The sequence below is a fragment of the Salvelinus fontinalis genome, unplaced genomic scaffold (assembly GCF_029448725.1).
Source record: "Salvelinus fontinalis isolate EN_2023a unplaced genomic scaffold, ASM2944872v1 scaffold_0105, whole genome shotgun sequence".
Lineage (NCBI taxonomy): Eukaryota > Metazoa > Chordata > Actinopteri > Salmoniformes > Salmonidae > Salvelinus > Salvelinus fontinalis.
In genome coordinates, this window is record NW_026600314.1 from 280,124 (window position 1) to 296,920 (window position 16,797).

The following is a 16,797-nucleotide window of genomic DNA, read 5'->3' on the forward strand; positions in this document are numbered from 1 at the left end:
GGGCTGTCTCCCAGAGGGCATTGTGTTTCCTATAGTGACCTGGTATGTTTCTCTATCAGAACACATGGGCTGTCTCCCAGAGGGCATTGTGTTTCCTATAGTGACCTGGTATGTTTCTCTATCAGAACACATGGGCTGTCTCCCAGAGGGCATTGTGTTTCCTATAGTGACCTGGTATGTTTCTCTATCAGAACACATGGGCTGTCTCCCAGAGGGCATTGTGTTTCCTATAGTGACCTGGTATGTTTCTCTATCAGAACACATGGGCTGTCTCCCAGAGGGCATTGTGTTTCCTATAGTGACCTGGTACGTTTCTCTATCAGAACACATGGGCTGTCTCCCAGAGGGCATTCTGTTTCCTATAGTGACCTGGTATGTTTCTCTATCAGAACACATGGGCTGTCTCCCAGAGGGCATTGTGTTTCCTATAGTGACCTGGTATGTTTCTCTATCAGAACACTTGGAGTTACATGGGCTGTCTCCCAGAGGGCATTGTGTTTCCTATAGTGACCTGGTATGTTTCTCTATCAGAACACTTGGAGTTACATGGGCTGTCTCCCAGAGGGCATTGTGTTTCCTATAGTGACCTGGTATGTTTCTCTATCAGAACACATGGGCTGTCTCCCAGAGGGCATTGTGTTTCCTATAGTGACCTGGTATGTTTCTCTATCAGAACACATGGGCTGTCTCCCAGAGGGCATTGTGTTTCCTATAGTGACCTGGTACGTTTCTCTATCAGAACACATGGGCTGTCTCCCAGAGGGCATTCTGTTTCCTATAGTGACCTGGTATGTTTCTCTATCAGAACACTTGGAGTTACATGGGCTGTCTCCCAGAGGGCATTGTGTTTCCTATAGTGACCTGGTATGTTTCTCTATCAGAACACATGGGCTGTCTCCCAGAGGGCATTCTGTTTCCTATAGTGACCTGGTACGTTTCTCTATCAGAACACATGGGCTGTCTCCCAGAGGGCATTCTGTTTCCTATAGTGACCTGGTACGTTTCTCTATCAGAACACATGGGCTGTCTCCCAGAGGGCATTGTGTTTCCTATAGTGACCTGGTACGTTTCTCTATCAGAACACATGGAGTTACATGGGCTGTCTCCCAGAGGGCATTGTGTTTCCTATAGTGACCTGGTATGTTTCTCTATCAGAACACATGGGCTGTCTCCCAGAGGGCATTGTGTTTCCTATAGTGACCTGGTATGTTTCTCTATCAGAACACATGGGCTGTCTCCCAGAGGGCATTCTGTTTCCTATAGTGACCTGGTATGTTTCTCTATCAGAACACTTGGAGTTACATGGGCTGTCTCCCAGAGGGCATTGTGTTTCCTATAGTGACCTGTTATGTTTCTCTATCAGAACACATGGGCTGTCTCCCAGAGGGCATTGTGTTTCCTATAGTGACCTGGTACGTTTCTCTATCAGAACACATGGGCTGTCTCCCAGAGGGCATTCTGTTCCCTATAGTGACCTGGTATGTTTCTCTACCAGAATGCCTCTGGTACATTCTGATGCCTCTGGTACATTCTAAAGCCTCTGGTACATTCTAAAGCCTCTGGTACATTCTGATGCCTCTGGTACATTCTAAAGCCTCTGGTACATTCTGATGCCTCTGGTACATTCTAAAGCCTCTGGTACATTCTAAAGCCTCTGGTACATTCCAAAGCCTCTGGTACATTCTGATGCCTCTGGTACATTCCAATGCCTCTGGTACATTCTAAAGCCTCTGGTACATTCCAAAGCCTCTGGTACATTCTGATGCCTCTGGTACATTCTAAAGCCTCTGGTACATTCTGATGCCTCTGGTACATTCTAAAGCCTCTGGTACATTCCAAAGCCTCTGGTACATTCTGATGCCTCTGGTACATTCTAAAGCCTCTGGTACATTCCAAAGCCTCTGGTACATTCTGATGCCTCTGGTACATTCTGATGCCTATGGTACATTCTAAAGCCTCTGGTACATTCTGATGCCTCTGGTACATTCTAAAGCCTCTGGTACATTCTAAAGCCTCTGGTACATTCTTAAGCCTCTGGTACATTCTGATGCCTCTGGTACATTCTGATGCCTCTGGTACATTCTGATGCCTCTGGTACATTCTAAAGCCTCTGGTACATTCTGATGCCTCTGGTACATTCTGATGCCTCTGGTACATTCTAAAGCCTCTGGTACATTCTAAAGCCTCTGGTACATTCTAAAGCCTCTGGTACATTCTAAAGCCTCTGGTACATTCTAAAGCCTCTGGTACATTCTAAAGCCTCTGGTACATTCTGATGCCTCTGGTACATTCTGATGCCTCTGGTACATTCTGATGCATCTGGTACATTCTGATGCATCTGGTACATTCTAAAGCCTCTCGTACATTCTGATGCATCTGGTACATTCTGATGCATCTGGTACATTCTGATGCATCTGGTACATTCTGATGCCTCTGGTACATTCTAAAGCCTCTGGTACATTCTAAAGCCTCTGGTACATTCTGATGCCTCTGGTACATTCTGATGCCTCTGGTACATTCTAAAGCCTCTGGTACATTCTAAAGCCTCTGGTACATTCTGATGCCTCTGGTACATTCTGATGCCTCTGGTACATTCTAAAGCCTCTGGTACATTCTGATGCCTCTGGTACATTCTGATGCCTCTGGTACATTCTAAAGCCTCTGGTACTTTCTAAAGCCTCTGGTACATTCTAAAGCCTCTGGTACATTCTGATGCCTCTGGTACATTCTAAAGCCTCTGGTACATTCTAAAGCCTCTGGTACATTCTAAAGCCTCTGGTACATTCTGATGCCTCTGGTACATTCTAAAGCCTCTGGTACATTCTAAAGCCTCTGGTACATTCTAAAGCCTCTGGTACATTCTGATGCCTCTGGTACATTCTGATGCCTCTGGTACATTCTAAAGCCTCTGGTACATTCTAAAGCCTCTGGTACATTCCAAAGCCTCTGGTACATTCCAAAGCCTCTGGTACATTCTGATGCCTCTGGTACATTCTAAAGCCTCTGGTACATTCCAAAGCCTCTGGTACATTCTGATGCCTCTGGTACATTCTAAAGCCTCTGGTACATTCCAAAGCCTCTGGTACATTCTGATGCCTCTGGTACATTCTGATGCCTATGGTACATTCTAAAGCCTCTGGTACATTCTTAAGCCTCTGGTACATTCTGATGCCTCTGGTACATTCTAAAGCCTCTGGTACATTCTGATGCCTCTGGTACATTCTAAAGCCTCTGGTACATTCTAAAGCCTCTGGTACATTCTTAAGCCTCTGGTACATTCTGATGCCTCTGGTACATTCTGATGCCTCTGGTACATTCTGATGCCTCTGGTACATTCTAAAGCCTCTGGTACATTCTGATGCCTCTGGTACATTCTGATGCCTCTGGTACATTCTAAAGCCTCTGGTACATTCTAAAGCCTCTGGTACATTCTAAAGCCTCTGGTACATTCTAAAGCCTCTGGTACATTCTAAAGCCTCTGGTACATTCTGATGCCTCTGGTACATTCTGATGCCTCTGGTACATTCTGATGCATCTGGTACATTCTGATGCATCTGGTACATTCTAAAGCCTCTCGTACATTCTGATGCATCTGGTACATTCTGATGCATCTGGTACATTCTGATGCATCTGGTACATTCTGATGCATCTGGTACATTCTGATGCATCTGGTACATTCTGATGCCTCTGGTACATTCTAAAGCCTCTGGTACATTCTAAAGCCTCTGGTACATTCTGATGCCTCTGGTACATTCTGATGCCTCTGGTACATTCTAAAGCCTCTGGTACATTCTAAAGCCTCTGGTACATTCTGATGCCTCTGGTACATTCTGATGCCTCTGGTACATTCTAAAGCCTCTGGTACATTCTGATGCCTCTGGTACATTCTGATGCCTCTGGTACATTCTAAAGCCTCTGGTACTTTCTAAAGCCTCTGGTACATTCTAAAGCCTCTGGTACATTCTGATGCCTCTGGTACATTCTAAAGCCTCTGGTACATTCTAAAGCCTCTGGTACATTCTAAAGCCTCTGGTACATTCTAAAGCCTCTGGTACATTCTGATGCCTCTGGTACATTCTAAAGCCTCTGGTACATTCTAAAGCCTCTGGTACATTCTAAAGCCTCTGGTACATTCTGATGCCTCTGGTACATTCTGATGCCTTTGGTACATTCTAAAGCCTCTGGTACATGCTAAAGCCTCTGGTACATTCTGATGCCTCTGGTACATTCTGATGCCTCTGGTACATTCTAAAGCCTCTGGTACATTCTAAAGCCTCTGGTACATTCTAAAGCCTCTGGTACATTCTAAAGCCTCTGGTACATTCTGATGCCTCTGGTACATTCTAAAGCCTCTGGTACATTCTAAAGCCTCTGGTACATTCTAAAGCCTCTGGTACATTCTAAAGCCTCTGGTACATTCTAAAGCCTCTGGTACATTCTAAAGCCTCTGGTACATTCTAAAGCCTCTGGTACATTCTGATGCCTCTGGTACATTCTAAAGCCTCTGGTACATTCTAAAGCCTCTGGTACATTCTAAAGCCTCTGGTACATTCTGATGCCTCTGGTACATTCTGATGCCTCTGGTACATTCTAAAGCCTCTGGTACATTCTGATGCCTCTGGTACATTCTGATGCCTCTGGTACATTCTGATGCCTCTGGTACATTCTGATGCCTCTGGTACATTCTGATGCCTCTGGTACATTCTAAAGCCTCTGGTACATTCTGATGCCTCTGGTACATTCTGATGCCTCTGGTACATTCTGATGCCTCTGGTACATTCTGATGCCTCTGGTACATTCTAAAGCCTCTGGTACATTCTAAAGCCTCTGGTACATTCTGATGCCTCTGGTACATTCTGATGCCTCTGGTACATTCTGATGCCTCTGGTACATTCTGATGCCTCTGGTACATTCTGATGCCTCTGGTACATTCTAAAGCCTCTGGTACATTCTAAAGCCTCTGGTACATTCTAATGCCTCTGGTACATTCTAAAGCCTCTGGTACATTCTAAAGCCTCTGGTACATTCTGATGCCTCTGGTACATTCTGATGCCTCTGGTACATTCTAAAGCCTCTGGTACATTCTAAAGCCTCTGGTACATTCTAAAGCCTCTGGTACATTCTAAAGCCTCTGGTACATTCCAATGCCTCTGGTACATTCTAAAGCCTCTGGTACATTCTAAAGCCTCTGGTACATTCTGATGCCTCTGGTACATTCCGATGCATCTGGTACATTCTAAAGCCTCTGGTACATTCTAAAGCCTCTGGTACATTCCAATGCATCTGGTACATTCCAATGCCTCTGGTACATTCTAAAGCCTCTGGTACATTCCAATGCATCTGGTACATTCCAATGCCTCTGGTACATTCTAAAGCCTCTGGTTCATTCTAAAGCCTCTGGTACATTCTAAAGCCTCTGGTACATTCCAATGCATCTGGTACATTCCAATGCCTCTGGTACATTCTAAAGCCTCTGGTACATTCCAATGCATCTGGTACATTCTAAAGCCTCTGGTACATTCTAAAGCCTCTGGTACATTCTAAAGCCTCTGGTACATTCTAATGCCTCTGGTACATTCCGATGCCTCTGGTACATTCCAATGCATCTGGTACATTCCAATGCATCTGGTACATTCCAATGCCTCTGGTACATTCTAAAGCCTCTGGTACATTCTGATGCCTCTGGTACATTCCAATGCATCTGGTACATTCCAATGCATCTGGTACATTCCAATGCCTCTGGTACATTCCGATGCATCTGGTACATTCCGATGCCTCTGGTACATTCTAAAGCCTCTGGTACATTCCGATGCCTCTGGTACATTCCAATGCATCTGGTACATTCCGATGCCTCTGGTACATTCTAAAGCCTCTGGTACATTCTAAAGCCTCTGGTACATTCTGATGCCTTGATTCCATCCGAAATGCACAGTGAGCTTGGGGCATGCTTAGCCCAGCATGCATTTGTAGCCTTCTTGTGTGTTTTGCTATAGCCCCTTGCTTTAACTACTGTCATGGAGTTGACTAAATATTTTCATAAAGAAACTGATTAAATACACAGGTTCTAAATGAGGGTGACTTAGAAAAGAGGAAGATGACCAAGAGAGGGAGTGTGTTGATGTCATGTCCACAACTAAAGAATCATTATAGAGTCTGAAAAGATTCATGATGTGGTACTTACTATGTACATATGCGAACAGAAAACTAAGTGTGCCATTGTAGCAAAGTATTTAGAAACAAAGAAACCAGATCTCTTAAAAGTTATATTATCTATACAATAGATTTTGGCCCAGTAGGCCTGACATATTACCTCTTTCAAGGAACTTTTCGTTTTGATACGGTTATTTTGCCTAAAAACCTTTCGGCCTACCCATAGAAAAATGTGAAAACAACTGTGCATCTCTGCCCAGCCTGGCCAGAGTGGCCTGAAGGGTGCTTATCATCCCCAGTGGCTCTGCCCAGCCTGGCCAGAGTGGCCTGAAGGGTGCTTATCATCCCCAGTGGCTCTGCCCAGCCTGGCCAGAGTGGCCTGAAGGGTGCTTATCATCCCCAGTGGCTCTGCCCAGCCTGGCCAGAGTGGCCTGAAGGGTGCTTATCATCCCCAGTGGCTCTGCCCAGCCTGGCCAGAGTGGCCTGAAGGGTGCTTATCATCCCCAGTGGCTCTGCCCAGCCTGGCCAGAGTGGCCTGAAGGGTGCTTATCATCCCCAGTGGCTCTGCCCAGCCTGGCCAGAGTGGCCTGAAGGGTGCTTATCATCCCCAGTGGCTCTGCCCAGCCTGGCCAGAGTGGCCTGAAGGGTGCTTATCATCCCCAGTGGCTCTGCCCAGCCTGGCCAGAGTGGCCTGAAGGGTGCTTATCATCCCCAGTGGCTCTGCCCAGCCTGGCCAGAGTGGCCTGAAGGGTGCTTATCATCCCCAGTGGCTCTGCCCAGCCTGGCCAGAGTGGCCTGAAGGGTGCTTATCATCCCCAGTGGCTCTGCAAACTCCAAGAGGGTCTTTTCCTGGACTGGTCTGCTCTCCAGGTACCATCGCATGAACCTGAAGCCAGTCTCTGGCCAAACTCGTGTTTCTAAAAATGAACTGTAGACTGAGCCAAACAAGGCATTTTTCTTTAATTTGTATTTTATTCTCAGTAAGTCACAGCCTATATGTGCAATGTATAGACAAAAATGATTTAATACAACAAAATGTTGTTTAAATGCTGAGCGCTTCATGTCCCTACCAGTCTGTTGCGTCGCACTGCTTCATAATGTATTCCTTTGAAGAATATAGCCTTGAAATCATTGAAATAATACATTAGTCTGCCTGTCTGGCTCCTGACCTATTTAGTGTTAATATGCTGTTTAATATGACATGTAACCTATTTCAAATAAGCGCTTCTTTACAGTCACCTTTTCATGTTGGTTATTAAAATACTTTTCATTCAAATCATAGGGTTTGGTTTCAATACTTGAAGAGCAACTGGTAGGTCCAGGTAGTCACAATAATAGATTGTTGTTGGTTAAATAGTGATTTTAATGAATGGAGGGAATTTGGAGCTGCAGTTTTTTATCCTGTGAGCAAGGAGCGGTTTTTAGCGGAGAAGTTGTAAAGGACGTTGAGCGCCAGATATGAGCGCGATTTCTGACTGCTCAACTCCGCTCACATACTCTCAAAATCACTCTTCAACAGAAAAACAACCAAATGGAAAGTTCTACGTCCACAACAACACATCAGGAGGCCACATTCATCCAATGTTTTCATCATTGAGCTGCAGATAATAGCCAAAAGGAAACGGAAAATATACAGTTGAAGTCAGAAGTTTACGGTATGACGGCTGCGTGGTCCCATGGTGTTTATACTTGCGTACTATTGTTTGTCCAGATGAACGTGGTACCTTCAGGCATTTGGAAATTGCTCCCAAGGGTGAACCAGACTTGTGAAGGTCTACAATTTTTTTTCTGGGGTCTTGGCTGATTTCTTTTGATTTTCTTATGATGTCAAGCAAAGAGGCACTGAGTTTGAAGGTAGGCCTTGAAATACATCCACAGGTACACCTCCAATTGACTCCAATTATGTCAATTAGCCTATCAGAAGCTTCTAAAGCCATGACATCATTTTCTGGAATTTTCCAAGCTGTTTAAAGGCACAGTCAACTTAGTGTATGTAAACTTCTGACCCACTGGAATTGTGATACGGTGAATTATAAGTGAAATAATCTGTAAACAATTGTTGGAAAAATGGCATGTCATGCACAAAGTAGATGTCCTAACCGACTTGCCAAAACTATAGTTTGTTAACAAGAAATTTGTGGAGTGGTTGAAAAAACGAGTTTTAATGACTCCAACCTAAGTGTATGTAAACTTCTGACTTCAACTGTATATTTTCTGTAGCTGTCTATATACCACCGCAGACCGATGCTGGCACTAAGACCGCACTCAATGAGCTGTGTACGGCCATAAGCAAACAGGAAACAATCCCCCAGAGGTGGCGCTCCTAGTGGCCTGGGACTTTAATGCAGGGAAACTCAAATCAGTTTTACCTCATTTTTACCAGCATGTTAAATGTGCAACCAGAGGGAAGAAAACTCTAGACCACCTTTACTCCACACACAGAGACGCGTACAAAGCTCTCCCTCGCCCTCCATTTGGAAAATCTGATCATAGTTATATCCTCCTGATTCCTGTTTACAAGCAACAACTAAAGCAGGAAGCACGGTCTATAAGAAAGTGGTTAGATGAAGCAGATGGTAAGCTACAGGACTGTTTTGCTATCACAGACTGGAAAATGTTCTGGGATTCTTCCAATGGCATTGAGGAGTATACCACTTCAGTCACTGGCTTCATCAATAAGTGCATCGATGACGTCGTCCCCACAGTGACCGTACGTACATACCCCAAAAAGCCATGGATTACAGACAACATTCGCACTGATATAAAAAAAATAAAAAAATAAAAATGTTTTCCCTTTATTTAACTAGGCAAGTCATTTAAGAACAATTATTATGTACAATGACGGCCTAGGAACAGTGGGTTAACTGCCTTGTTCAGGGGCAGAACGACAGATTTTTACCTTGTCAGCTCGGGGATTCGATCTAGCAACCTTTCGGTTACTGGCCCAACGCTCCAACCTTCCGCCCCTAAAGGGTAGAGCTGCCGCTTTCAAGGAGCGGGACTCTAACCCGGAAGCTTATAAGAAATCCCGCTATGCCCTCCGACGAACCATCAAACAGGCAAAGCGTCAATACAGGACTAAGATTGAATCGTACTACACCGGCTCTGACGCTCGTCGGATGTGGCAGGACTTATAAACCATTACAGACTACAAAGGAAAGCACAGCCACGAGCTGCTCAGTGACACGAATCTACCCAGACGAGCTAAACTACTTCTATGCTCGCTTTGAGGCAAGTGAAACTGAAACATGCATGACAGCACCAGCTGTTCTGGAATACTGTGTGATCACGCTCTCCATAGACAATGTGAGTAAGACCTTTAAACAGGTCAACATTCACAATGCCGCAGGGCCAAATGGGTGACCAGGATGTGTACTCCGAGCATGCGCTGACCAACTGGCAAGTGTCTTCACTGACATTTTCAACCTGTTCCTGACTGAGTTTGTAATACCAACATGTTTCAAGCAGACCACCATAGTCCCTGTGCACAAGAACACTAAGGTAGCGTGCCTAAATTACTACTGACCCGTAGCACTCATGTCTGTAGCCATGAAATGCTTTGAAAGGCTGGTCATGGCTCACATCAACACCATTAGGTCGATGAAGACGGCTGCACAGTACTGTCTTTTATTGATGGCAGTTATATCGTTTAGGATCTTGAGCGTGGCTGAGGTGTACCCGTGACCAGCTCTGAAACCAGATTGCATAGCAGAGAAGGTACGGTGGGATTCGAAATGGTCGGTGATCTGTTTGTTAACTTGGCTTTCGAAGACCTTAGAAAGGCAGGGTAGGATAGATATAGGTCTGTAGCAGTTTGGATCTAGAGTGTCTCACTCTTTAAAGAGGGGGATGACCACGGCAGCTTTCCAATCTTTAGGAATCTCAGACGATACGAAAGAGAGGTTGAACAGACTAGTTACAGGCGTTGCAACAATGGCGACGAATAGTTTTAGGAAGAGAGCGTCCAGATTGTCTAGCCCAGCTGATTTGTAGGGATCCAGATTTTGCAGCTCTTTCAGAACATCAGTGAAGGAGAAGCGGGGGGGCTTGGGCCAGTTACTGCGGGGGGTGCCGAGCTGTTGGCCGGGGTTGGGGTAGCCAGGTGGAAAACATGGCTAGCCGTAGAGAAATGCTCATTGAAATTCTCGACTATCGTGGATTTATCGGAGGTGACAGTGTTTCCTATCCTCAGTGCAGTGGGCAGCTGGGAGGAGGTGACAGTGTTTCCTATCCTCAGTGCAGTGGGCAGCTGGGAGGAGGTGCTCTTATTCTCCATGGACTTTTTGGAATTAGTGTTGCAGGATGCAAATTTCTGTTTGAAAAAACTAGCCTTTGCTTTCCTAACTGACTATGAATAATGGTTCTGACTTCCCTGAAAAGTTTCATATCACGGGCACTATTCGATGCTAGTGCAGTACGCCACAGGATGTTTTTGTGCTGGTCATGGGCAGTCAAGTCTGGAGTGAACCAAGGGCTATATCTGTTCTTAGTTCATTTTTTTTTTGAAAGGGGCTTATTTAAGATGGTGAGGAAAGCACTTTTAAAGAACAATAACCAGACATCTTCTACTGACGGAATGAGGTTAATATCCTTCAAGGCTACCCGGGCCAGGTCGATTAGAAAGGCCTGCATGCAGATGTGTTTTAGGGAGCGTTTGACAGACATCAGGATAGATAATAATAAGGTAGATATGTACATGAAGGCAGGGTAAAGTGACAAGGCATCAGGATAGACAATAATAAGGTATTTGAGGTAGATATGTACATGAAGGCAGGGTAAAGTGACTAGGCATTAGGATAGATAATAAGGTATTTGAGTAGATATGTACATGAAGGCAGGGTAAAGTGACTAGACATCAGGGTAGATAATAATGAGGTAGATATGTACATGAAGGCAGGGTAAAGTGACTAGACATCAGGGTAGATAATAAGAGTGAAATAAAGAACAGAGGAGCAGCAGCATATGATGAATGTGTGTTGTTCGTATGCGTATGTGTGTGGGGTGTTGTGTGAGAATAGGGTGCTATGTCGGACCTTGGTTCTGTTATTGGTACTGTGCCTTTTCTGTCTGTGGGGTTGTTATACATTTCTGTACTGTCCCCCTCTCTGTGTCTGTCGTCTGTGTCCGCCAGGACTCGTCGAGCGTTGTGGCAGCTCTGTTTGTACAGTATGACGCTGCTCTGCTGTCCCACCTGCCCTTCCCTCTCCACAGTGACGACCACTGTTTGGTCTTCGGCCTCCAGCCACGCTCACAGAGTCACCGAGCCTTCTACTCACAGGTCAGTCACCGAGCCTTCTACTCACATGTCAGTCAGTCACAGAGCCTTCTACTAACAGGTCAGTCAGTCACAGAGCCTTCTACTAACTTGTCAGTCAGTCACAGAGCCTTCTACTAACATGTCAGTCAGTCACAGAGCCTTCTACTAACATGTCAGTCACAGAGCCTTCTACTAACAGGTCAGTCAGTCACAGAGCCTTCTACTAACATGTCAGTCAGTCACAGAGCCTTCTACTAACATGTCAGTCAGTCAGAGCCTTCTACTAACAGGTCAGTCACAGAGCCTTCTACTAACAGGTCAGTCAGTCACAGAGCCTTCTACTAACATGTCAGTCAGTCACAGAGCCTTCTACTCACAGGTCAGTCACAGAGCCTTCTACTAACAGGTCAGTCAGTCACAGAGCCTTCTACTAACAGGTCAGTCAGTCACAGAGCCTTCTACTAACAGGTCAGTCACAGAGCCTTCTACTAACAGGTCAGTCAGTCACAGAGCCTTCTACTAACAGGTCAGTCAGTCACAGAGCCTTCTACTAACAGGTCAGTCAGTCACAGAGCCTTCTACTAACAGGTCAGTCACAGAGCCTTCTACTAACAGATCAGTCAGTCACAGAGCCTTCTACTAACAGATCAGTCAGTCACAGAGCCTTCTACTAACATGTCAGTCAGTCACAGAGCCTTCTACTAACAGGTCAGTCACAGAGCCTTCTACTAACAGGTCAGTCAGTCACAGAGCCTTCTACTAACATGTCAGTCACAGAGCCTTCTACTAACAGGTCAGTCAGTCACAGAGCCTTCTACTAACATGTCAGTCAGTCACAGAGCCTTCTACTAACAGGTCAGTCACAGAGCCTTCTACTAACATGTCAGTCACAGAGCCTTCTACTAACATGTCAGTCAGTCACAGAGCCTTCTACTAACAGGTCAGTCACAGAGCCTTCTACTAACATGTCAGTCAGTCACAGAGCCTTCTACTAACAGATCAGTCAGTCACAGAGCCTTCTACTAACAGGTCAGTCACAGAGCCTTCTACTAACACATCAGTCAGTCACAGAGCCTTCTACTAACAGGTCAGTCAGTCACAGAGCCTTCTACTAACATGTCAGTCAGTCACAGAGCCTTCTACTAACAGGTCAGTCAGTCACAGAGCCTTCTACTAACAGGTCAGTCAGTCACAGAGCCTTCTACTAACATGTCAGTCAGTCACAGAGCCTTCTACTAACAGGTCAGTCAGTCACAGAGCCTTCTACTAACAGGTCAGCCAGTCACAGAGCCTTCTACTAACATGTCAGTCAGTCACAGAGCCTTCTACTAACATGTCAGTCAGTCACAGAGCCTTCTACTAACATGTCAGTCAGTCACAGAGCCTTCTACTAACAGATCAGTCAGTCACAGAGCCTTCTACTAACAGATCAGTCAGTCACAGAGCCTTCTACTAACAGGTCAGTCAGTCACAGAGCCTTCTACTAACATGTCAGTCAGTCACAGAGCCTTCTACTAACAGGTCAGTCAGTCACAGAGCCTTCTACTAACAGGTCAGTCAGTCACAGAGCCTTCTACTAACATGTCAGTCAGTCACAGAGCCTTCTACTAACAGGTCAGTCACAGAGCCTTCTACTAACAGGTCAGTCAGTCACAGAGCCTTCTACTAACAGGTCAGTCAGTCACAGAGCCTTCTACTAACATGTCAGTCAGTCACAGAGCCTTCTACTAACATGTCAGTCAGTCACAGAGCCTTCTACTAACATGTCAGTCAGTCACAGAGACTTCTACTAACAGGTCAGTCAGTCACAGAGCCTTCTACTAACAGGTCAGTCAGTCACAGAGCCTTCTACTAACAGGTCCGTCACAGAGCCTTCTACTAACATGTCAGTCAGTCACAGAGCCTTCTACTAACAGATCAGTCAGTCACAGAGCCTTCTACTAACATGTCAGTCAGTCACAGAGCCTTCTACTAACACGTCAGTCAGTCACAGAGCCTTCTACTAACAGGTCAGTCACAGAGCCTTCTACTAACATGTCAGTCAGTCACAGAGCCTTCTACTAACAGATCAGTCAGTCACAGAGCCTTCTACTAACATGTCAGTCAGTCACAGAGCCTTCTACTAACATGTCAGTCAGTCACAGAGCCTTCTACTAACAGGTCAGTCAACAGAGCCTTCTACTAACATGTCAGTCAGTCACAGAACCTTCTATTAACATGTCAGTCAGTCACAGAGCCTTCTACTAACATGTCAGTCAGTCACAGAGCCTTCTACTAACAGATCAGTCAGTCACAGAGCCTTCTACTAACAGGTCAGTCAGTCACAGAGCCTTCTACTAACAGGTCAGTCAGTCACAGAGCCTTCTACTAACAGGTCAGTCACAGAGCCTTCTACTAACAGGTCAGTCACAGAGCCTTCTACTAACAGGTCAGTCAGTCACAGAGCCTTCTACTAACAGGTCAGTCAGTCACAGAGCCTTCTACTAACAGGTCAGTCAGTCACAGAGCCTTCTACTAACAGGTCAGTCAGTCACAGAGCCTTCTACTAACAGGTCAGTCAGTCACAGAGCCTTCTACTAACAGGTCAGTCAGTCACAGAGCCTTCTACTAACAGGTCAGTCAGTCACAGAGCCTTCTACTAACAGGTCAGTCAGTCACAGAGCCTTCTACTAACAGGTCAGTCAGTCACAGAGCCTTCTACTAACAGGTCAGTCAGTCACAGAGCCTTCTACTAACATGTCAGTCAGTCACAGAGCCTTCTACTAACATGTCAGTCAGTCACAGAGCCTTCTACTAACATGTCAGTCAGTCACAGAGACTTCTACTAACAGGTCAGTCAGTCACAGAGCCTTCTACTAACAGGTCAGTCAGTCACAGAGCCTTCTACTAACAGGTCCGTCACAGAGCCTTCTACTAACATGTCAGTCAGTCACAGAGCCTTCTACTAACATGTCAGTCAGTCACAGAGCCTTCTACTAACATGTCAGTCAGTCACAGAGCCTTCTACTAACACGTCAGTCAGTCACAGAGCCTTCTACTAACAGGTCAGTCAGTCACAGAGCCTTCTACTAACATGTCAGTCAGTCACAGAGCCTTCTACTAACACGTCAGTCAGTCACAGAGCCTTCTACTAACAGGTCAGTCACAGAGCCTTCTACTAACATGTCAGTCAGTCACAGAGCCTTCTACTAACAGATCAGTCAGTCACAGAGCCTTCTACTAACATGTCAGTCAGTCACAGAGCCTTCTACTAACAGGTCAGTCAGTCACAGAGCCTTCTACTAACAGGTCAGTCACAGAGCCTTCTACTAACAGGTCAGTCAGTCACAGAGCCTTCTACTAACAGGTCAGTCACAGAGCCTTCTACTAACATGTCAGTCAGTCACAGAGCCTTCTACTAACACGTCAGTCAGTCACAGAGCCTTCTACTAACAGGTCAGTCACAGAGCCTTCTACTAACAGATCAGTCAGTCACAGAGCCTTCTACTAACATGTCAGTCAGTCACAGAGCCTTCTACTAACAGGTCAGTCAACAGAGCCTTCTACTAACATGTCAGTCAGTCACAGAGCCTTCTACTAACATGTCAGTCAGTCACAGAGCCTTCTACTAACATGTCAGTCAGTCACAGAGCCTTCTACTAACACGTCAGTCAGTCACAGAGCCTTCTACAAACAGGTCAGTCACAGAGCCTTCTACTAACATGTCAGTCAGTCACAGAGCCTTCTACTAACATGTCAGTCAGTCACAGAGCCTTCTACTAACAGGTCAGTCAACAGAGCCTTCTACTAACATGTCAGTCAGTCACAGAGCCTTCTACTAACAGGTCAGTCAGTCACAGAGCCTTCTACTAACATGTCAGTCAGTCACAGAGCCTTCTACTAACATGTCAGTCAGTCACAGAGCCTTCTACTAACAGATCAGTCAGTCACAGAGCCTTCTACTAACAGGTCAGTCAGTCACAGAGCCTTCTACTAACAGGTCAGTCAGTCACAGAGCCTTCTACTAACAGGTCAGTCAGTCACAGAGCCTTCTACTAACAGGTCAGTCACAGAGCCTTCTACTAACACGTCAGTCAGTCACAGAGCCTTCTACTAACAGGTCAGTCAGTCACAGAGCCTTCTACTAACAGGTCAGTCACAGAGCCTTCTACTAACATGTCAGTCAGTCACAGAGCCTTCTACTAACATGTCAGTCAGTCACAGAGCCTTCTACTAACATGTCAGTCAGTCACAGAGCCTTCTACTAACACGTCAGTCAGTCACAGAGCCTTCTACTAACAGGTCAGTCACAGAGCCTTCTACTAACATGTCAGTCAGTCACAGAGCCTTCTACTAACATGTCAGTCAGTCACAGAGCCTTCTACTAACAGGTCAGTCAGTCACAGAGCCTTCTACTAACAGATCAGTCAGTCACAGAGCCTTCTACTAACAGGTCAGTCAGTCACAGAGCCTTCTACTAACATGTCAGTCAGTCACAGAGCCTTCTACTAACATGTCAGTCAGTCACAGAGCCTTCTACTAACATGTCAGTCAGTCACAGAGCCTTCTACTAACAGATCAGTCAGTCACAGAGCCTTCTACTAACAGGTCAGTCAGTCACAGAGCCTTCTACTAACAGGTCAGTCAGTCACAGAGCCTTCTACTAACAGATCAGTCAGTCACAGAGCCTTCTACTAACAGGTCAGTCAGTCACAGAGCCTTCTACTAACAGGTCAGTCAGTCACAGAGCCTTCTACTAACATGTCAGTCACAGAGCCTTCTACTAACAGGTCAGTCACAGAGCCTTCTACTAACATGTCAGTCAGTCACAGAGCCTTCTACTAACAGGTCAGTCACAGAGCCTTCTACTAACAGGTCAGTCAGTCACAGAGCCTTCTACTAACAGGTCAGTCAGTCACAGAGCCTTCTACTAACAGGTCAGTCAGTCACAGAGCCTTCTACTAACATGTCAGTCACAGAGCCTTCTACTAACAGGTCAGTCAGTCACAGAGCCTTCTACTAACAGGTCAGTCAGTCACAGAGCCTTCTACTAACAGGTCAGTCAGTCACAGAGCCTTCTACTAACAGGTCAGTCAGTCACAGAGCCTTCTACTAACAGATCAGTCAGTCACAGAGCCTTCTACTAACAGGTCAGTCAGTCACAGAGCCTTCTACTAACACGTCAGTCAGTCACAGAGCCTTCTACTAACAGGTCAGTCACAGAGCCTTCTACTAACATGTCAGTCAGTCACAGAGCCTTCTACTAACATGTCAGTCAGTCACAGAGCCTTCTACTAACAGGTCAGTCAGTCACAGAGCCTTCTACTAACAGATCAGTCAGTCACAGAGCCTTCTACTAACAGGTCAGTCAGTCACAGAGCCTTCTACTAACATGTCAGTCAGTCACAGAG

At 45.7% G+C, this 16,797-nt stretch overlaps 1 protein-coding gene across 1 annotated transcript in view; it reads left to right on the top strand.

Annotated features, from left to right (window-relative positions):
* Positions 1–16,797, top strand: part of dnaaf9 (dynein axonemal assembly factor 9) — a 194,146-nt gene that overhangs the window by 109,510 nt on the left and 67,839 nt on the right. Inside the window, exon 21 of the mRNA XM_055911908.1 lies at positions 11,282–11,428. Coding sequence (XP_055767883.1) covers positions 11,282–11,428 — 147 coding nt within the window. The remainder of the gene's footprint in view (positions 1–11,281; positions 11,429–16,797) is intronic.